Source organism: Hemibagrus wyckioides, linkage group LG14, assembly GCF_019097595.1.
Source record: "Hemibagrus wyckioides isolate EC202008001 linkage group LG14, SWU_Hwy_1.0, whole genome shotgun sequence".
Classification (NCBI taxonomy): domain Eukaryota; kingdom Metazoa; phylum Chordata; class Actinopteri; order Siluriformes; family Bagridae; genus Hemibagrus; species Hemibagrus wyckioides.
Window position 1 is genome coordinate 2,958,221 of NC_080723.1, and position 22,600 is coordinate 2,980,820.

The window sequence follows — 22,600 nt, forward strand, 5'->3', positions numbered from 1 at the left end:
ACTGCAGCTCTTGTGGGGTGTTCCCGGTCTGCAGTGGTCAGTATCTTTCAAAAGTGGTCCAAGGAAGGAACAGCGGTGAACCGGAGACAGGGTCCTGGGCGGCCAAGGCTCATTAATGCACGTGGGGAGCGAAGGCTGGCCCAAACCAACAACCGAGCTACTGTTGCTCAGATTGCTGAAGAAGTTAATGCTGGTTCTGATAGAAAGTTGTCAGAATACACAGTGCAGGATGGGTCAGGGCCGTTTTGGCAGCAAAAGGGGGACCGACACGATATTAGATAATGGTCATAATGTTATGCCTGGTTGGTGTGCTCAATTGATCATTTTTTCATACTAGTCATAAGCTGGATGAGAAAAGAGGAGACCTGTAAACAAGTTTTTATTCTTGGAAATTTAATAAAGTAAGAGTACAACTGTTCAATCTTAGTAACACCCGAATGAAATAAAAATACTGCATATCGTTTCCACTCTTGGCTCTTGAGATTTTGTCATGCCATTCATTTCATGGGTTGTATTTGACTACGATACAGTTGTTACAGGAATAAGTGCACCAGAAGATATGCAAGTGGCGTTTTTCAGTGGTTGGAGTTGGCTCACAGCGGTGTGACATCCTGTCTGTATTCACATCTGACTATCAATTATTCATGCAGGGAAAGAAAGAGCACATGGGCTGTCTGAACACACGAGTGCTCCATGTCTGTGATTTCCTCAGACAGCAGGATGATAACACACGTATACCTATATTGGGTTATAGGTAGGTTTATGTAATTGGCCGTGGATGTGTTTTACAGTAGAGTATAACAATACAATAGAGTATACTGAATTAATGTAGAATCATGCCACCTTCCGAAAGAGTTTCTCTTCACCAGGCTCTGTTCCTCTAAAACCTTCATAACAAAACAACTGATTGTGTAAGTGTACAGAGTAAAACACCCTTGAGTAAGGAAGGTTTGTATAGAATCAGACCTGGCACGTGTGCGGTGTAGTGTTTCAGGAAACGCAGGTTTTAGGCATTTTGGCTAATGTGTCTGGAAAATGTTTGCTGACATAACAGCACTTTTTTGACAGAGATGAATAGAACGGAGAGCCGCAGTCATTCACTTGTGCAATTCCAAAGCCAGAAAGCCTCACAAAAGCTTAGGAGGAGATGATGATGATGATGATGTTGTCATCAGTCTGCTCGCCTATCCTTGTGTTATCAGAGAGCTGGAGAGAGTGTCATCTGCAATACCGTACTGAAAATGAATGTTTGAATGGTAGGGAAGTATTGCTGGATTGTGTTTATCTCCTTATTCGATGGCCAACTGCTTAAAATTAATTCTTTAATTCATATTATACTTGGACATAACATAAATATGCAATCTTGTTTATATTCTGGATGAATGAATGTGCAGATGGCAATGTTCATATTGTATTTAACAATTTTTTCCCTAAAACCTGAATTACTTAAAAAATCATGCTTAGGAGTAAAAAAAGTTAACCGTTTGCTAGTCCGGGGTCATCTTAAACATTTGCTGGAGATATAAATAATTACTCTGGAAATTGTTTGGCCTTGGTCTTAACTGCTGACGTTGTGCAAAATCCATTGGTCCTTATTCATCTTCTCACACCTGGTCTACTAAATGAAACCTTTGACCATGTGGTCTGAACGTCCAAATACCAATGCGGTCAGTAGATATTCAAATCCCAAAGAAGTCATCTCAGTCTGTTCTGACGGAGTTAATGTTGTACTTTATGCACATTTGTGTCCTATGCACAAATTATTTTTTGGTAAACTGAATGTCTCCCCAGTTCCACTCTTCTTCTTTTTTTTTTTTTTTTTTTTTTTTTTTAACATATAGCTGTGGATCCAGTGAATACCAGCGTTATCCAGTTGTATGTAGCTGCGCATCTTAGGTTAATAGAGTTTTCCATGCTGGGAGTTGCGGTCTTTGTCAGAGCACTACTTCATTCTAGCTGTTCTCTTCAGTTCTGCTAAAGGGACCTTCACAAGTAATAAATTTTTTTATTAATTATTTTTTTGCCCAGCAAATGAAGAGCCGCACCATTCACACGTACGCCCTTGAATTAAAAACTGTACATGTGTGCGCAGACAAACATTCAGATAAGTCAAGTACAATTCTATAGACATTTCTATTCCTAATTGGTGTAGCACCTGTTAACATCCACTTGAGACAAATGAAACATGGAAAAGAAAGAAAACGCATGGTGAGTGTGTCCGTGCCTGGAAATGTCTGAGTGATAGTTCAGACTAAAATATTTGGAATAATATGCTGTTTCTCCTATAATTAGTGTGCGCAGGGAATCTCAATATTTGCAGGTATATGCTGCAGTATAACTCTGGTAATGAGAATACATCTCGGGTATTAACTGGATCCTCATCTACATGCCATTCGCTGTGTGCCAGAGAAATAAAGAACACTAAGGATTTCTTCACGTACTTCATTTTGATTGCTTCATGCAATCAGTCCATACAAGATCAAACATGAAAATTAGCGCATTAAAACAAATCCCGTCAAATAAACACGGACACGGCTCGACTTTCATAGAGGGATCTCTTTTCTTTTTCCCTTTGTTTTTTCCTCTGCTGCAAAGTTGGTTACTTTTATGCAGGTCAACATTTGTAATGCAAGAATTTCTCCCACATTTATTGGCAAGCCGTCACCCCAAACAGCCGCAAGCCGATAAATCATTCTGCACTTCTTCACTGTCAAATTGAGTTTTGTACTGCAAGGCACTAATGCAAGTATAGAGTAATCAAAGCACTATTGGCATGAAGCTAAATCTCCAACTCTGGCAGCGAAGAAACTGCAGTGAAACAAGCATCTGTTTTTTGGCATGTTCAGTTAGCCTTTCAAGGTTTACCAAGGTTATAAAACCTGAGGCCCAATCACAGTGCTGTTAAGAAGGATGGAGCAAGGGGAGGAAGAAGGTATAAACTCAAATGGCAAGGACACGGCTTTAACTTTGTGCTGCTGGTAGACAGCAACAAATAGCAAACAGAGCATAATCCAGCTCTAGCTGAGAATGTACCCACTTTGTTACAGCCTCCTTAGACCACTGAAATCCCACGAGTACCAAATGGAAATCCTGGCTGTAAACAAGGTAAACTCTTAGAGTTGAAACCAAAGAATGTTAATAACTGGTGCAGAACGTGGAGAATATCAGCTCCAGTGCTCTAGTGTGATGCTCTGTTCTGGTCTCTCCTGGTCTAGGAGGACAAGAGTGACAAGTGAAATCCCAGGAGCTTAAACTCTCTGACTGCTGCTTGTCAGTCAGGGTAAAGGAGGAGGGTTTTGTTGCGTCTGTCTCTCGCTCGCGTTCATATCACAACCCGAACATTCCCAGGCTCATATCACGACCCGAGTGAGGCAGACAGACGTGCACTCCTCCTGCTGTGAAGCCACACACATTCACAAGGTGTTTTTCCTTTCAAAGCACCAGGTTGTGTTCATGATTCTCTTTAACCAGCACGTCATCAGTAATTAAGTGCACGGTAAATGACTTGCTGTTTCATAACGCACGGTGAATGAGAAATAAACCGCATTCTGCCCCTGCACCCACCCCTGATTTTACTAGCAGCTTCTTATCCAAAACAAACAAACCAAACTCCTGCATATCATGAGCATCGCATTCTCCCATTGAAACATATCCGTCTCAGAACACACACCTGAGCGCTTGCAACATGCTGAAGATCTACACCGCAGTAAAGAGAAGCAGGTTATATCACACCACACCCTGTTCGGTAATTTTAACATGGATTGTGCATCTCTTTTCACACAGAATGCATGCAATGGCGTATTTTATTACGCAAACACCAGGATGTGCAATTTACCAACAACACCAGTGCAGATGTTTAGGGGTCCAATGATTCATTCCCATGTAGTATAAAAGAGTCCTGGAGGATTTATACCAGACTGCCCCCTGCTGGAGGATGTTGGCAAGCTGTTAACTCGCAGATGATTTGTGTGATTTGCGTTATTTGGACACGTTATTAGTCACATGGGCACATTAAAAAACAGAATTAATGATTATTATTGGTTGTTAAAGTAAAACAAATGGTTATTGCTCTTGAGCCGTGTGTGTGTGTGTGTGTGTGTGTGTGTGTGTGTGTGTGTGTGTGTTTGTTCGTTTAGCCTGGCATGTTTCTGCGCCTGTTCAATCTTCATGCAGTGACTCAAAGAGCTTCTGAGCAATCTGCTGACTGCGCCAGTGCCCTCAGCTTCCACCTGCATGGAGGTACTTCATACGGTAAAGGTCTGTGTGTGATTCCCTCAGAGAGCCCCGAACTCCAGCCACTCAAGAGGTAAACTGCACTGTGGCTTTGACACTGTGACACTTTGCAGTGTTTCTTGCATCGAGAAATTGCTTTAGTGTCACAGTTAAGGTGGCATATTGATAAGTATAGTAGATTTCTTTGAATCAGCTGTTCTAGTAAATAGATGTATTTCAGTAAGTGTTCTATGTCGAAGAGTCTGATAGCGCTTCAGCTTCATCTCGCTTGTCCAGATTGTTGGAGAATCATGCAGCAAGAGCTGGTGAAGATACAGTGAATGATGTCACTCTTTTAGAAGCTTGGTATACTCCTCCAGAGGCTCCTGGTAAGTTCCTGCTTCTACACACCTTTTGAATCAGTAGGACAAAGATGTGTATCTCTCATTGTATCTCTCATTTTATCTCTTACTGCATTTCTCATTGTATCTCTCAGTGCATCTCTCATTGTTTCTCACTGTATTTCTCAGTGTGTCTCTCAGTGTATCTCTCATAGTATCTCTCTGTATCAGCTGTACTACAGTATGTGTATAATGCCCCCTGTAGAGGTGAATACTGTATTGTATAGGGGGGGAAAGAGATAATGATTTTTAAAAGCAGTTCAGCTCTCAGTAATGAAATTTAAACACTATTGATTTTCACAGCACTGATATGTTTCTTTGAGAACTGCACATCTTTATACATTAGTCTGAAATGAACCTCACTGCTTCAGTGTTTAAAGTTAGATATTTTCAATAAAAATGTTAATTTTTTTTGTTTGTTTAATTTTAAAGAAAAAAAAAGATGAGCAATCCAGGCTACCCCAGGTGTGTGTGTGTATTTCAGACTTTAGCGAGAGAGAGAGGTGAATGCATGGATGGATGGATGGATGGATGGATAAACAGACAGACAGACAGACAGATAGATAGATGGATGGATTCCAGGCTATATAAAGAGAGAAAGATTCAAGGCTTTATATATATATATATATATATGTAGAGAGAGAGATTCGGTCTTTGCCTGTTTTGTTGGTAACCAGATACTTTCCAAGTGAATTTTTAAACTAAAATTGACAGCTTTTCCATATCTGATAACTGAATTTGTGGAACAAAATTTCCTCTTGGGGGATTAATAAAGCGCTCTGCTGTATTTCAGTATTCAGTTAACTGTTTCAGTGATGTTTGGTTTTAAAGTGTAGGTTAGTCCAGTATTTATAACTGAATAGATTACATAGCCTCAAATACACTGTTTCTGTTGTGTTTCAGGTGAAGCGGTCAATGAAGATTTTTATACAGGTAAATTTGACCATTACATTATTTTTGCCATGGTCAGCAAATTTCTGACCTCCTGACTAGGCTAGAAATGTGGTCAGTGGGGAACTAAGATTTACTTTTCTGTTTGTTTGTAATTGCATGTGTTCAGTTCGGACGTGTGAGCACGCAAAGGAGCAGGTAACCCTTGCCCGTGCGAAGAGATCGACCACACCCATGGTTTGTCACGTTCGCGCCAAGGTGAAATCGTACCAACCGCAGAACCTGTACCAGTGCCTCAAACTCTTCTGCCCACAATGTAAAGCACTGTGAGTGTCCTACCTCTCTGTATGCAACAATGGAGAAAAGATATTTAGTCTTTATAGAAATTCGTAACAACAAGCGATGTGGAATTGTATTATTAGGGAGTAGAAAATGTCATTACAAGCAAGTGAGAAAAGTGTTTTCTTGGTTTTAGTTGTAGCTCTTTTTCACTGAATAGTGAGTTATTGCTTATCTGGCAACACCCCTGCATTCTCATATCATTCTGATTGAGACTATTGATTGGATAAACACACTCCTCACAGGTCAGAGTTTTACTGATTGGAATCAGTTTTCCTTTAGCAGAAAATTTAGTAATCCAGTCATGTGTAGCGTCTACTACTAAGTTTCTAAGCAATTTTCCTTTTCTGGTGGATTTTGAAGGCAACATCTTCATCCATCAGGTTAATGCTTCAGAATAGCTTTTGTTTATTCAGCCACAGTATCATTTTCGTAATGTGTTTTAGCTTGATTTTGCATTTCTTACTCTTGACCCACGTAAAATCTGCCATATTCTGAATAGGACGCCATCCGAGATTACTTCCTGCACATTTACGTGCTGATATTCAGTATAACACACTATTGTGATACAACAACAAAGCAGTTGTGCTCGGCTAGCAGAAATAGATCGAGAAGAGACCCGGAACTTGCTTTCTAGTCTGTTACTAGCTAAGTAGCATTCTCGCTTCAGTAGAATTGGCCTCCCTTTTCATTCTAATCTGATGAGCATTCATATTTTAAGTCATGGTTGCAGTCCTGAAAAGTACACTATATTGCCAAAAGTTTTGGGACACCCCTCCAATTCATTGAATTCGGGTGTTTGGCTCGGCCCCTTGGTTCCAGTGAAAGGAACTCTTAATGCTTCAGCTTCATACCAAGACATTTTGGACAATTTCATGCTCCCAACTTTGTGGGAACAGTTTGGGGATGACCCCTTCCTGTTCCAACATGACAGCGTACCAGTGCACAAAGCAAGGTCCATAAAGACATGGATGAGTGAGTTTGGTGTGGAGGAACTTGACTGAGTCCTGACCTCAACCTGATAGAACACCTTTGGGATTGAACGCCTGAATTCAGGTCCCAAAACTTTTGGCAATTTTGTTTATAGGAATTGTATTCACTCTTGGATTGATGCATGACCAGTCAAATTAGTTGACCAGGACTGTATAATACTAAAAATGAAATAATAGTAGAACTAAAAGTAAAATGGTCATGTGATTGGAAATGGAGAGATGGAAACAGATGGTCCTGGGTTCAGATTCATTACCAATCCTGAGCTGTGTCACACTGTTCAGTAAAAAAAAAAAAAAGTGCTATTATATTGTTATAGCAAGCACAGAAAACAAAACAGGTTCACCCTGCTACTGTCGAGGGTGATACATTTTTCATGAGAAGTTATCTACAGAAATTCTGCAGCTGTTCTGAAGCTGATGTGAATAATGTGCCTGTATAATAGAGTGGAGGTCCCCAATGATGAGGTTATAGCTCGAGTATTCCAGGATGCATTGAGAAGCCATCAGCCATGTAGTGAGCACTGGGCAGTCACCTCTTCAGTGGACTCCATTAGCATGCACGTGTCTTGTGAGATGGTCCAGAGCAACACACACACACAGCTGCTGTTTCTCCAGGGTAAGCTGGGGTAAACTTTTTCAGGGATGCTTTGCAATGATTTGGTGCAATACGGTGTGCTAATTGGCAAAATCTGCTTCACAAGGCCAATGTGTTTGTTTGTTTTCTGATGGGTTTCCTATAGGCGTTACACTGGAGGAGATGTGTGTGATATCAGCTGCTCATAGCAACGTGGTCCCTGTGCGCTCGGATGATGGGAGAATGAGACTGCTGGATTTCTCAGCCCCATTCCTCTTCAGGAAAGACAAAAGATATTATGGGTGAGGACCGATGATGATCAGTGCTGCAAAGCATAGGCAGTTCTTTGCTTCTGTAGTATTCATACCTCTATTTACAGAGACTAGGATCTTTATACATGGTTTGTTTTTGTGTGTGTGTGTGTGTGTTTTCCAGGTGTAAACATTGTAGTCGGTCCACATTTGTGGAGCCTGAGGTTTCTGGAATAGAAATGTGGGATGAGCATAACGTAGCCAAAGGTAAAAAAAAGAAATCCACCTTAATAACAGAAACTAGTGTATATGATTTACCTTTCCACAACATTACTACCGGATTGTGTTCAGCGATAACGTACGTCTCATCTCTTTCTCTCTTCATCCTCTCCTCATCACTCTCCCAGCTCTTGGCCTGCAGCTGATGCAGTATGCATTGCTGATGAAATTTGAGCTAGAAGATAAGACAGACACACTTGAAGCGTTAATTTGGGAGGATGCTGTGAGCAAATTCATTCTGTTCAATTACAGCCTTCATGCATGCAAGAATATTTGGATTAAAACGCAGCTATTTTTCTGTGTTCTCATACGTCTTTACAATCAACAAAATCAGCTATTTAGACTGGGATTATTTGTGTACTACTTTTTTCCCCCCACTCTCTAAAGGAAGACGGAAAATTCAATCTTTCTTTTCCACATCCTCTGATTCTCATAGGAGAGATTCTTCCACGTCACTGCTGCTGACGCATCAGCGTGTCAGGATTCACAGGATAAAGTTCAGACCACTATGGATAGGCTTCATCCACCAGGGAGCAGCATGGGTAAAATCATCACTGGCAACTACTGCCATCAAACTACTGCCAGCTTCAGTGGATGAAATGAATAAGCACAGAACGCTCTAAGACCTGAATATAATCCTCTAGATAATAAATTAAGTTGACCAGTCTGAAATGTGGTTTACTTTTTATTCCTAGAAAAAAAAATTATATTACATTCCTGCTGTTTATGAGAAGGAGTTTATTTTCTGCTTCTTTTTCACAGCACAGCGCCCATGGCTAGACCTCTGCCTTTGTGCCTACACTGTAGAGGAGAATGGCAGAACTCAAGTGTGCTACCAGATCACTAACACAGAAGCAAGAGGCAGTTTCTACACTCCACAGTGAGGCCACCTTTCCTGTGGATGAAGAATGCTGTTAAGAAACTACAGTAATGCACCTTTGCATTGACAAACCATGAGTGAGATTAACAGCAATGTGTATAATGTACAATATCTTTTCCATTAATAAAGTGATTTATCATTTTCAGTAGCCTTGTTTATTCGGGCATTTTGCAGATGCCTTTCTCCAGAGCAACTTACAACTTTCTGTACATCTCAGCAATTGAGGGTTAAGGGCCTTGCTCAGGGGCCCAGCAGTGGACCTGGGATTTGAACTCCCAACCTTCTGATCAGTAGTCCATCGCCTTAACCACTAAGCTACAACATCCCCAGTTCACTGTTTTTATTGCAGTTTGTGAATAAGGTCTAGCATAGAATTTATGGTTTACCTGCACTGATACAGATCGTAGTGAGTAAAAGGAAAAGGCTTGGTTTTTAAACTCCTAACTGTCTTCATTCCATCAAATGACATTCAGGAAAAATTACTACTGCCTTTTCACCATTCTCCTCCAAACTCTATAAAATGATCAGGCATAACATTCTGACCACTGACAGGTGAAGTGAGTAACAGTCAATAATAACAATGGCACCTGTTAGTGGGTGGGATATATTAGGCAGCAAGTGAACATTTTGTCCTCAAAGTTGATGTGTTAGAAGCAGGAAAAATGGACAAGTGTAAGGATTTGAGTGAGTTTGATGAAGGGCCAAATTGTGATGGCTAGACCACTGGATCAGAGCATCTCCAAAACTGCTGCTCTTGTGGGGTGTTCCCGGTCTGCAGTGGTCAAAAGTATCTATCAAGTGGTCCAAGGAAGGAACAGTGGTGAACCGGAGACAGGGTCATGGGCAACGAAGGCTCATTGATGCATGTGAGCAGCAAAGGCTGGCAGACAGAGAGATAGATAAATAGATCAATTGATTGATCGATTATTCATCCCAATGGGAAATTTACAGTAGCTGCCACTCGCGGCGGTGCCATAATTAGGCCATAATGTTATGCCTGGTTGGTGTACATGTTCACCAGGTGTTTTGGCACCAATTACAAACAAGAAATGTAAGACAAATGCCTGCTGGCAAAAAGAAAACATTTGTGGTGTGTTTAATTTATGGACAAAACGAATAAGATTACTGAGTAATGAAACAAAAGATTTTTTCCCCCTCATTAGAATTATGTTTAATGTTCTAATGTTTAAATATTACACTGGTTGTAGATACGATACAGAAACACATTTCATTTGAGGATTTAATGTGGAAAAGAAAATTAGCACATTTTTACAATGATTAGACTTCAGCAAGTTTAGATATTGGTATCTACATTACTGCTTTTTTGTGATATTTTTCTCCTTAGATTCCTTTTTCCCTAGAGTTCGGGTTGGTTGGGGGGGGGTTGATGGTTAATAGAGGAAAATGTCTTATAGAGATCTTTTAGAAAATTGTAGCTACAATACAAAAATGAAGCTAGGGATAAACAGTAAGTTTTTCTCTTATCTTTCTGTACTTCTGTAAAGCTGCTTTGAGGCAATGTCCATTGCTATACAAATGAATTGAATTGAATAGAATTGGAGCTATACTACAAGAGCAGCTTTCAATATTCAGTTCATCTCTTCTGTTAATCATCAAAGCCTAGCAAACAATTTGCTCTCATGTCATTTATTAATATTTAATGTGGCTATTTGTTTGTTATTGTTGTTGTTTGTGCGTGTTTCTGTTTGTTTTTGCGCTTGACACAGTACACACACTTTCACTGGGTTTTGACGTGTGGCTTTACAGAGCCTGGGGACTTCTGGGATTTTGACTTTAGAAGCAGCTCGCTGTTTAATCAGTATCTTGCATTAACAGTGTATGTGGGATGGAAACATGACCCTGGTTGGTATTTTTGTTGTTGTCACCTCTTTAGCTAAATTTGCAGTGTAAAAAAGGTGCAGATGTTTAACATTTTGTTTCTTTCTCATCACAGAATTTTACAAATTGCCCAATTGTGAGAGCAGAGACATTTTTTGGAGGGGGAAATGAATTGACCAGAGCTGTGTGCTTGATGTGTGTGTGTGTGTGTGTGTATACCTGGATTGAGCAAAATTCTATTACAATAGTAGGAGCTGCTTTTCCAGATGAGAGAAGGCATTCCAATATGAAGCTTGCAAGAAAGATATTGCAGGCATGTGGAAACAAAAATACTTGACTGGGATTTAAGAAGAAGAAGAAATCAATCCTGCACACTTACACCTCTGCTATGAGTGTAGCAGCATGTTCTTTAGATTGTTATGCTGTTGAAGGTTTAATGGAGAAAATTCCTTGTGCTTGGTGTCACAGTGCAGATGTAATATTATATGTTCATTAAAATGAGAGGTCAGGTTTGTAGGGATGAGGTCATTAGGAGTAGAACACAGGAATAGTTTTATTAGGGTTAGAATAATTTCAGTACAAAAGTGTGCAATGTTAAGAGTCTTATATGAAATGATTGTGTGTGATTCCGCCGAGGGGCGCTGTTTTCGAGCTTGGTGTTCGGCTGGTGCACAGCAGGAGTAGAGGAGAGAAAAGTAAAACTCCTCCACTTCTCCTCCATCAGCATGCTGAGAGCCACACAGCACGGAACCGTGGAGTTTATCACTCAGCAGCGCAGGAACCGGGGAGTCGGGACTACAACCGTGTCTCTGTAAAATCGATGGATCCTTTATAAAAGACTGGAAAGCCCTTTTTTTTTTTTTTTAGAGTATGGTTTCTCGGAGTGTTTAAGGGTTGGTGAAAAAAACATGGGAATACAGTTAACAGGATTATTTTGTCTGCTCGTGTGTTGTGAACTTCTCTCCTACAGGTTTGGGAAGAGTTTCCACACGCACTCCGGTAATAACGCACCGAGGTCCAGCCCCGAGAGCGCACCGTCACTTCTGACTAACAGGAAAGTCTTTAACGAAGTGGACGAAGCTCATGTCCAGTGGGAAGTTACAGGTGTCAGGACGGACATTAGAAGCGGAACATTAATTGCGCACACGGATAAAACACTGGACACACTCGGATCACGCGCGGACACCAGCCTGCCCTGGACGCACACACTTGAACGGAAGCGCATGAAAGATCCTGGGGTGTATCGCCGAGCCAGGAGAGCTGCAAGGACAAATCAAAGTGAAATAGGATCAGTAGTTAAGAAGTCGGAAATCCTTCCTAAACCATCAGCTCAGCAGCAGCCCACAGAGCCGCCCAGTGTCTTCCCTACACATGACCCCGAGTTATCTTTCCCTGAAGAGGAATACGAGGACAGCACTCCACTCGGCCCTATTAACACCCGACCCAGAGCTCCTGGGCTCCCAAACCCGTTTTATCCCGTCACAGGGGAATCATACGCTGCGTACGCGATTATATTAGTGTCTGTAATCATGTTCACAGCAGGGATAATCGGCAATATCGCAATCATGTGCACCGTGTGTCATAATTACTACATGCGCAGCGTCTCCAACTCACTGCTCGCCAATTTGGCCCTGTGGGATTTTCTCATCACCTTCTTCTGCTTACCCTTAGTCATATTCCACCAGCTGACGAAGGACTGGCTGCTGGGAGAGTTTTCATGTAAAATCATACCATACTTTGAGGTAATAATAATAATAATAGAATTGAGAGAAGAGTAGCCTATATATGTGATAAGTTAAAAAATATTGCCTATGTCTCAGCATTTAAACAGAGCAATGTGGAAAATTTGCAGATTTGACAAGCACGGGTATAGAGGCTTTGAAAGAGTACACTAGGATGTCTCAGTAGGCTTCATGGTGAGAGAAGCCTCCGCAGATAACACAATACATTTCCCTTACAGTAGCATATGGTAGCATCCCCTCCCTTTTCTCTGGGTGGGGTATATTAGTTAACAGAGTTAGCATTGTTTTTGAAATGGCCTGTGGACATAACTATTTTCTTTCTTTTAGGTATTACTTTTATAATCCAACACATAGCCGAATGTTTTATTTCCATAAAACAGACACAGGAATGTTCAGAACATTCTGGAAAACCAGTTACTGTGAGCTGCGACTCTCTGTCTAAGGATATGTTAGACTGTAATAAAAAATAGCAACCCTGAACATTATTGCAGGTCGATATCATGATAACATATGAGAAGGAAGTTTCTATTCCTTCAAGCTTTTATGTTTTTGCACAGTTTTTGCCTCAGAATTGATTTCTGAATTGATGAGTAAAGCTGTACTTCAATGAAAGCAACATTATTTTATTTTTGTGAATTGCTCGTTCTGAGCATACAGAGAGAATAATGTGGACGGAACGCAGATCGTTGTAGCGGTGAATCATATTGCACTCTTTAGCTTTATTAAACCGAAAAAACACACCAAATATGATCAAACATGAGGCAGGAACTTGTCGGTCAATCCTAACAAGGTTTTCAAATATGAATATTAAAATATCATCAGTGACTAGTGTCCAGTGGTGGACTCAAGCTTGACAGAGGCAGTCACGAGGCTACTGACCACTTTTAGTCATCACTGATGAGACTTGACGGAAATACATCATACTTATTTCTGTTTAGAAAGAAAGTGTGTCTTCGTGGTCAGACAGAAATAGTCAAGATTGATATGTGGTTTCTTAAAGAATGGCTTAACAGAGATGGGGAGGGCTCCCTCTATGCTATTTAGAAGTCCTCCGGCTTATTGTCTCACCATCTCCTCTAGCACAGTCTGGACATTTGTTTGAGTCTGTGTGACGGCTGCGTGGCATCAAAGAAACCTAAACCTCTGCACATAATGAGACACACTAGCTCCGTAGGAGTTATATGTGGGTTTTGTTTAATATGGAATGAGTTACTGGGTTATTGTTTGTCTTTAGTTTAGCTGCTTGTCATTAGAATTACTTGTCTACAATAAGAGCCTTGAAGATTAAGCTTCTCTAAATGACCCAATCCACCATAAACACTGGAGGAATATGTGGCTATTGATTGCTAACAATCATTACGTTTTTTGTGTCCGGCTATACGCCATACACCGAATCTCCTAAGGCTTACTAATGAGCGATTTGCCTAAGACTTATGCTTTATTAAATGATTCATTTCTAAGAAGTGTAATTCAGAATGAGTTAACGGTAGCCCAAACACAAATTCTCTTTATTGCTTAGACAAAACACATATCAAGCTGTGGCACATGCAATTTACGTAATGGCAAATCTGAGAGCGTGTTGCCTTGTTATGTAAAGTAGATAACGATTGTGCTCTGTTGTCATGCTAAAGAGGACTCTAATCAAGTCATTAATTAGAAATGATTAGAGAGGCTGCTCCATCAGTGCTATAGACAAAATGCATTGAGCCCTGAAAAATTGGTTTTCATGCCTTTAGATTTTACACGCTCACACCCAAGTAATTAGAAACACTCACAGTACAATATAATTTGTCTTCATTCTTTTTGGCCTTCCTTCTTTCGTTCTCTCTTTCCATTTATCCTTCTGTTTATTCATCCAGATCCTATAGGCAGCTCTTCTCTGGCCCCGAAGTGCATGTGTATAATAAGACTCAAGCTGGCAGGGCTGGCATTAAGGATGTAGAAAGTGGAGTTACTTTTCTAGCAGAGTGCTAAATAATAAACTGCAGAGTTTGTAGTCCTAACTAGAGGTCAAGAATCCAAGCCTTGGTTTGTCAGAGTTATACAGAGTTAGAATTATTGGCCTCCTGGTGGTCCTGCGCTCTCATTGCTGATTTAACTCTCAGCGCTGGTCTTAAGTCTCAAGCCCGGTTAAAATAAAGCTACCCCAGCCACTGAAGAGTTATCTCTCAGTGCCGGTCCCAAGCCCGGATAGAATGGGAGGGTTGCGTCAGGAAGGGCATCTGGTGTAAAACCTGTGCAAACATGCGGACCAAACGATCTGCTGTGGCGATGTTAGCATTATTATTATTATTGCATTTCTCAGATGTTTCACAGATGTGACAATCAAACTATAAGCCTTCAGCTCTTGAACTCCTGACCATACACTGACTGAATAACAGTGAACTTGATTGTACTTGAAGTACTTGAGGTATTAGTAGTAGTACTATGACTTAAAGTAGTGATCCAATCATCAGAAGGTTGTAGATGGAACAGTCAACTGCCCTTTGCTCTGAGATTCACCAGCTAGCCCTGGGTTCTTGTTGGCTCACATACACAGAAGAGTGCAGAATTTTGAAATGGCGTGGTGTCCAGAGTCACATGACTCCAGGACTCCAGGTTTTAGCCTATATCCCGCCTGTTATGTAAATGTTGTAAGACCTAGCTAGAAAGTGGGAATTGCCAAAATAAGGAAATGCACCGTGTGTTAAAATTGTTCCAAAACATGGACCAGGCTACTTGGGAAATATCTGGGTGCATTTGAAATGCAGTATAATAAAAATCTCTGAAGTAGAAAGAGTGCGTCAAGATAAAAGATAAAACGTTCACAGACACTTGCCTTTCTCTCAACACTACTCGTCTTTCTAGATTAAAAAAAGAGCTGTATTTGGAATTGTGTTATCTGTTGAGCAAATGACTTGTTCAGACAGCATTCAGCACTATTTTTTAAATTGTCACTTGCTTTCATTTTAGATTATATTAAATTTGACAGCAAAGAAGGGGGAAAAAAAATGCCTTCTTCAGTCCTCGTTTCCTGACTCAGATTTTTTTTGAAGGGGCTTTATTAAAGGCAAGGGCTCGTGTTTAAAGCCGGTGGTGTAGACACTATGAGAACCTTGTCTCAGGAAAAAATCTGGCAACCACAGGGGTGTGAACTAAACGTAGGTCATTTGTACCGTCTGAATACCGAACCTAGAAAATTGATGTAAATATGGATGTAGGGTATATTTTGGACCATGGTCCAAACTGTGGTAGTAATTGTTTGACAGATAGTTTGCCAGCTATTTAGAAAGGTATTGATTTAAATGAACTCATTCATGTGTTTCCATTACAGGTGGTTTCTTTAGGTGTGACTACGTTCTCACTTTGCGCTTTGTGCATCGACCGTTTCCGAGCCGCATCCAACGTGCGAATGTACTACGAAACCATCGAGAACTGTGCTTCCACTGCAGCTAAGCTGGCTGTGATCTGGCTGGGTGCTCTTCTTCTGGCCTTGCCCGAGCTGTTAATCCACCAGCTGGTAACAGAGGAGAGAGAGGTGCCTGCTGAGGAGCTCCCTGAGGTGGTTAACAAGATGCTACCCAGTGAGCGCTGTATAATCCGCATCTCTACAACACTCCCCGACTCCCTTTACGTGCTGGGACTTACCTACGACGGAGCCCGTCTGTGGTGGCACTTCGGCTGCTACTTCTGCCTGCCTACTGTTTTCACCATTATCAGCTCAGTGGCGACAGCTCGGAAGATACAGCAGGCTGAGAGGACGAGCGTTCGAGGGCAGCGTGAGCAGATACACCTGGAGAGACGGATGAACTGCACGGTAGTGGCTCTGGCCATCCTGTATGGGTTTTGTGTGATCCCAGAGAACGTCTACAACGTCGTGTCGGCATACATGGCCGTAGGAATGCCGCAACGCACTCTGGACATCCTCCACCTGCTTAGCCAGATGCTGCTGTTCTGTAAGTGTGCAGTGACGCCCGTGCTGCTGTTAACGCTTTGTCAGCCTTTCAGCAAAGCTTTCCTGCAATGCTGCTGCTGCTGCCTGGACGGATGTGGCCCACCGAAGTTGTCGAATGGGACTAATGGTGACAACGAGAACGAGACCACTACTGAGCTGGAGCTCTCACCTTATAGTACAGTGCACAGAGAGCCAGCTAGCTATGCAACTGTCAGCACACACTGCTAGGAGACTTTAACCTGTGCACATACTGTGCTATACCCAAACTCATACACCGATCAGGCATAACATTATGAACACTGACAGGTGAAGTGAATAAGACTGATGATCATCTCATCATGGCATCTGTTAGTGGGTGGGATATATTAGGCAACAAGTGACCATTTTGTCCTCAAAGTTGATGTGAGAAGCAGGAAAAATGGACAAGCCTAAGGATTTGAGTGAGTTTGACGAAGGGCCATCATCAGATCATAACCAAAACTACAGCTCTTGTGGGGTGTTCCTGGTCTGCAGTGGTCAGTATCTATCAAAAGTGGTCCAAGGAAGGAATAGTGGGGAACCGGCGACAGGGTCATGGGCGGCCGAGGCTCATCGATGGACGTGGGGAGAGAAGGCTGACCCGTGTGATCCGATCCAACAGACGAGCTACTGTTGCTCAGATTGCTGAAGAAGTTAATGCTGGTTCTGATAGAAAGGGGTCAGAATACACAGTGCAGGACGGGTCAGGGCTGTTGTGGGGGAGCAAAAGGAGGACCAATACCAATATTAGACAGGTGGTCATAATGCTATGCCTGGTTGATGTACATACACTCTATACCATATCATACCCAAAGGATACCACATTATACCAGAATTTATAAACAGGCTACTGTTTCAGATCTGGTGTCTGACTTTGGGTTCTAAATCACCTGCCATGTTTTGGGAAATCCCAACAAACAGACATACAGAATTTACAGTATTATAGAGCAGATTGTCTTAGACTTGTACTGTTTACAGAAGAAACCTGTGAGCGTTAACTGTAGTTTAAATGGAGTTCATAGGGATTATGAATTAACTTTTTGCACAGTTGTTATAGCTACGTGATGAAAGTTTACGTCTTAAATTTCTTCCAAACACAATGTAGTGTTTATAAAGCTCGTGGAAAGTAATGTTAATGAGCTGGTAGTTAGATGTAATATGTTGTAAAGGGAAACAATGATTCGTATGAATCAGGTGAAAAGTTTTAAAAGCCTGGCTGCCTTGCTATGTAAGCATTATGTTCACTGTGTATTTAGTAGCAGGAAGAACTGCATCACTTCAGCTGACACTGTAAATAAAGACTGCTATTTTAGCTAAATGCATTATTTTTTTGAAAAAGAAAGAAAAGAAAATTGTGGCAAATATGAATTTACATCTATCATGTGCTTGCTTGCTTTCTTATTTATTTATTTATTTATTTATTTACTTACTTACTTACTTTTTTTTGTTGTAACTCATCTGAAAATTGTTTCCCCAACACTGTAAGACTGAGTCTTTGTAAAGGCGTTGGTCTTATACGTGACATCAGTGCTATACAGTATGAGTGCACACAGAGGCTATTGTCTTAAGCTGGTTGCCAGAGCAACGTGAGGCATCCATAATGAAAAGGTCTGTTTACATCAGCAGCAGCCGTGAAGAAAGAGCTTAGCTGTGAGAGGAAAGCTGTAGGAAGTGCTTTTTCGGGTGAACTGGATATTTGGAGCTGGGGAATTACAGTCGGCACTGGAGGACACAATTTATATTCAAGTGAAAATTGAGAAGAACTTTCATTAGTGGTTTTTTCATCATATTATGATATAGTTTTGTATTCTAATAGAAATGTCTGGTGTAGACAGATGAGTCGTGAACGAACACCATATATATATATATATATATATATATATATATATATATAATATATATGAAAGTATATAGATAGAGAGAGAGAGAGAGAGAGAGAGAGACAGCAAGAAAGAAAGAAAGGAGAGAGAAGGAGAGGATAGATAGATAGATAGATAGATAGATAGATAGATAGATAGATAGATAGATAGAGTGTATGAATTCAGTTAATTCCCACAGCTGGATTAATGAAGTTCCCAAACACACACACACACATTAGGAACAATTCAATAACTGTTTTTTTTCCTTATGTCAGTTATATAATAAATGGGTCAGTGGTCAGTGTATCAGATTTGTTTGCGTAGCCGTTAGCTACTTCACACTAACAGCACTTTCTTTGGTGGGAACAGGTCATGACCCCATACACACACCCGACTCCCGTTGATCAGATATGAGCCCCAGTGAGCTGCGTACTCAAAATGGTTGTCCGCCCTCAGCGTGCTGTATAATGTGATATGTGTGACGGAGCGGATTCCATGTGGATGGGATAGAGGTTGCTTTGTCTCATGTTTCTCTTTGTGGGATTGCTGCTCATTTCTAGGTCACTGCCTGTGGTGAACACTTAAATGCATTAATGAGTTGGAGGGCACTGAGAACTGTCCTCTGTGAGGGGCTCTGCTTATGCTTCACACACACACTTGTGTTACTATCATTCTGAGGACCTTCCTCTGATGATTATTGTTATTAATATATTAATGTAAATCTAACCCAAATCTTCCTGTTCCTCAGGTTCCTTCAGGGCAGCAGCTGAATGATCCAAAAGAACAAAAGTGTCAGATTTTCCTATCCCTATGGAGATATTTTGTTCCTCACCAGGATATAAAAACATGCGTGCACACACACACACACACACTCTGAACATTCACTCTGCTCCTCCTTCCCAACTCTTCTGTAAAACATTATGGCAGTTTGCCCGTTGCTACCAATTTTCCCTTTTTTCTTTCTGTTTTAACATGAAAGACATGTTCTGTTTGCACTAAATGCTTGTTTTTCATGGATCTAATTAAACCTCGGTAAATATTCTTATCTATCTATCTATCTATCTATCTATCTATCTATCTATCTATCTATCTATCTATCTATCTATCTATCTATCTATCTAATCTACACTACATTGCCAAAAGTTTTGGGACACCCCTCAAAATCATTGAATTCAGGTGTATAAAATCCAGCACCTAGGCATGCAGACTGCTTCTACAAACATTTGTGAAAGAATGGCTCGCTCTCAGGAGCTCAGTGAATTCAAGCGTGGTACCGTGATAGGTTTCCACCTGTGCAATAAGTCCATTCATGACGTTTCCTCATTACTAAATATTCCACGGTCAACTGTTAGTGGTATTATAACAAAGTGGAAGCAATTGGGAACAACAGATCTCAGCTACGAAGTAGTAGGCCAGGTAACATCACAGAGCGGGGTCAGAGCATGCTGAGGAGCACAGTGTGCAGAAGTCACCAACTTTCTGCAGAGTCAATCGCTACAGACCTCCAAACTTCATGTGGCCTTCATATTAACTCAGGAACAGTGTGTAGAGAGCTTCATGGAATGGGTTTTCATGGCCTAGTAGCTGCATCCAAGACTTACGTCACCAAGTGTCGGATGCAGTGTTGTAAAGCACGCCGCCACTGGACTCTAGAGCAGTGGAAACATGTTCTCTGGAGTGACCGATCACGCTTCTCTGTCTGGCAATCCGTTGGACAAGTCTGGGGTTGGCGGTTGCCAGGAGAACGCTGCTTACCTGACTGCATTGTTCCAAGTGTAAAGTTTGGTGGAGGGGGGATTATGGTATGGGGTTGTTTTTCAGGGGTTGGCCCCTTGTGGGATGACCCCTTCTTGTTCCAACATGACTGCACACCAGTGAACAAAACAAGGTCCATACCTCCAGTCCTGACCTCAACCCCATAGAACACCTTTGGGATGAATTAGAGTGGAGACTGCGGGCCAGGCCTTCTCGTCCAACATCAGTACCTGACCTCACAAATGTGCTTCTAGAGGAATGGTCAAAAATATAAACATAAACACACTCCTAAACCTTGTGGAAAGCCTTCCCAGAAGAGTTGAAGCTGTTATAGCTGTAAAGGGCAGGACAACTCCATATTACATTCATGTACATGTAAAGGCAGACGTCCCAAAACTTTTGGCTTATAGTGTATCTCTATGTCCCTCTTTCTTTCTCTCAATCTCATATATACAACTGAGTAATTAAAGGGTTAAGAGCCTTGTTGAAGGGCCCTGAGATTTAAATCCACAATCAGTAGTGTTATGCCTTAACCACTGAGCTTCCACATTCATTCACTGAACAAACTCTGTTACAAAGAGTCTGATGATGAAGATGAAGATGATGATGACTGTGTCTGCACCTTGTCACTGATGTCCTGTCTAACAGCGGGAAGACAGAAACCTGTCCAGCTGTGCTTCCTTTCCAGACAGAACATGTCCTATTGCACTGCATCACATTCCCAAGGCCACACTGTGCTCAGGACTCAGAGGCAGTAGCAGCTGTAGTAAACACCTCAGTCCTACTGAAATCTACAGAGTCTGGACTGAATGCACCGGACAGCAGGTTCACTTTCCTTTAGCTGTATTATTTAAAAGCTAAGCTATACCCTAAAGAAGGAGATATGTTTATTAACAGCCTACGGATTTTAGGGTTCGCAATCCTATTACAGGAAATCCAATTAATGTCAGAAAGACGATTAAGAAAGTAGTAATAAAGTAAATCTCTAAGAAGACACTGATTAAGGCCTAATGCTCTTCAGTAACACTGTCTAATCCACCCCCCATCCTCTTTCTTTCTTTCTCTTTCCCCCTCTCGCTCCCCTCTCTTTCTTTCTTTCTTTCTTTCTTTCTTTCTTTCTTTCTTTCTTTCTTTCTTTCTTTCTTTCTTTCTTTCTTTCTTTCTTTTTCTTTGTTTCTTTCTTTCTCTTTTCTTTCTTTCTTTTCCACTCCCTATCTATCTATCTATCTATCTATCTATCTATCTATCTATCTATCTATCTATCTATCTATCTATCTATCTATCTATCTATCACTTTCTTTCTTTCTTTCTTTCTTTCTTTCTTTCTTTCTTTCTTTCTTTCTTTCTTTCTTTCTTTCTTTCCCTCTCCCCACTCCCTATCTATCTATCTATCTATCTATCTATCTATCTATCTATCTATCTATCTATCTATCTATCTATCTATCTATCTATCTATCTATCTATCTATCTATCTATCTATCTCTTTCTTTCTTTCTTTCTTTCTTTCTTTCTTTCTTTCTTTCTTTCTTTCCCTCTCCCCACTCCCTATCTATCTATCTATCTATCTATCTATCTATCTATCTATCTATCTATCTATCTATCTATCTATCTATCTCTTTCTTTCTTTCTTTCTTTCTTTCTTTCTTTCTTTCTTTCTTTCTTTCTTTCTTTCTTTCTTTCTTTCTTTCTTTCTTTCTTTCTTTCTTTCTTTCCCTCTCCCCACTCCCTATCTATCTATCTATCTATCTATCTATCTATCTATCTATCTATCTATCTATCTATCTATCTATCTATCTATCTATCACTTTCTTTCTTTCTTTCTTTCTTTCTTTCTTTCTTTCTTTCTTTCTTTCTTTCTTTCTTTCTTTCTTTTTCTTTGTTTCTTTGTTTCTTTCTTTCTTTCTCTTTTCTTTCCTTCTTTTCCACTCTCTATCTATCTATCTATCTATCTATCTATCTATCTATCTATCTATCTATCTATCTATCTATCTATCTATCTATCAGTGACACAATCAACACACAGCTGTGATACTGAAGAGTTGCTGGTTTCACAGTGCACTCATACAACAGGGATGAAAAAGATCACTGAAGCTCCTGCTTTCTCTTTGACTGATCCCCGTCTCAGTGCTTTAACCAGAAACCTGTTGGACACGAGCCATTAAATCGATGGTGACCACTTACATCAGCATGGCTGAGTTTTCACTGCACAATGATGATTGTTAAACGGTGGAGTGAGTGCCACATTGACCACCGACTCTCTCTCTCTCTCTCTCTCTCTCTCTCTCTCTCTCTCCCCAGAGTAAGACTATTTGAACTTTATGATGCTTTACATTTACAGTAATGTTCATTTACAGCATTTAGCGCTCAGACTCTGTTCTCCAGTGCAACATTACAGAAATGCCCTCATGCTCGATCAGTAGGTCATCGAATAAGAACACCATTAAGCTAAATCATCATGCTTTTGGTGAAACTAGGCCCAGGGGCAATTGTTAACCATTCACCTCCATTTCTTTGACAGCACTGGATCTTGAGAATGGAAGTGAATCTAACACCACAGGACGGCTTTACAGCTGGTCACCTTCCATTCAGCCTGACCTCTGAGCACTACAAAAAGTAACCTGCAGCAATCAACAC

The 22,600-nt window shown here is 40.9% G+C and overlaps 2 protein-coding genes across 10 annotated transcripts in view; both read left to right on the forward strand.

The window, feature by feature from the left end:
- pot1 (protection of telomeres 1 homolog) overlaps positions 1-8,964 on the forward strand; it is a 41,270-nt gene extending 32,306 nt beyond the window's left edge. For 4 of the 8 annotated variants that reach the window (XM_058408615.1, XM_058408614.1, XM_058408616.1 and 1 more), the window contains 10 exons: positions 4,137-4,306; positions 4,510-4,601; positions 5,517-5,546; positions 5,674-5,830; positions 7,279-7,451; positions 7,576-7,711; positions 7,845-7,927; positions 8,068-8,162; positions 8,376-8,481; positions 8,702-8,964. In XM_058408615.1, coding sequence (XP_058264598.1) covers positions 4,137-4,306; positions 4,510-4,601; positions 5,517-5,546; positions 5,674-5,830; positions 7,279-7,451; positions 7,576-7,711; positions 7,845-7,927; positions 8,068-8,162; positions 8,376-8,481; positions 8,702-8,823 — 1,164 coding nt within the window. In that variant the 3' untranslated portion in view covers positions 8,824-8,964. Of the gene's footprint in view, positions 1-4,136; positions 4,307-4,509; positions 4,602-5,516; positions 5,547-5,673; positions 5,831-7,278; positions 7,452-7,575; positions 7,712-7,844; positions 7,928-8,067; positions 8,163-8,375; positions 8,544-8,701 lie in introns of those variants that run through there. The other 4 variants (XM_058408617.1, XR_009206548.1, XR_009206547.1 and 1 more) reach the window with 4 other exon arrangements.
- Positions 8,965-11,176: 2,212 nt separating this feature from the next.
- The window catches only part of gpr37a (G protein-coupled receptor 37a), a 60,643-nt gene continuing 49,219 nt past the window's right edge, over positions 11,177-22,600 (forward strand). Inside the window, exons 1-2 of one of the 2 annotated variants that reach the window (XR_009206542.1) lie at positions 11,177-12,400; positions 15,714-16,640. Coding sequence is in view for 1 of the 2 variants with exons in the window: in XM_058408431.1 (XP_058264414.1) it covers positions 11,567-12,400; positions 15,714-16,562 (1,683 nt within the window). In the remaining variant the exon portion in view is untranslated. Of the gene's footprint in view, positions 12,401-15,713; positions 17,671-22,600 lie in introns of those variants that run through there. The other variant, XM_058408431.1, reaches the window with a different exon arrangement.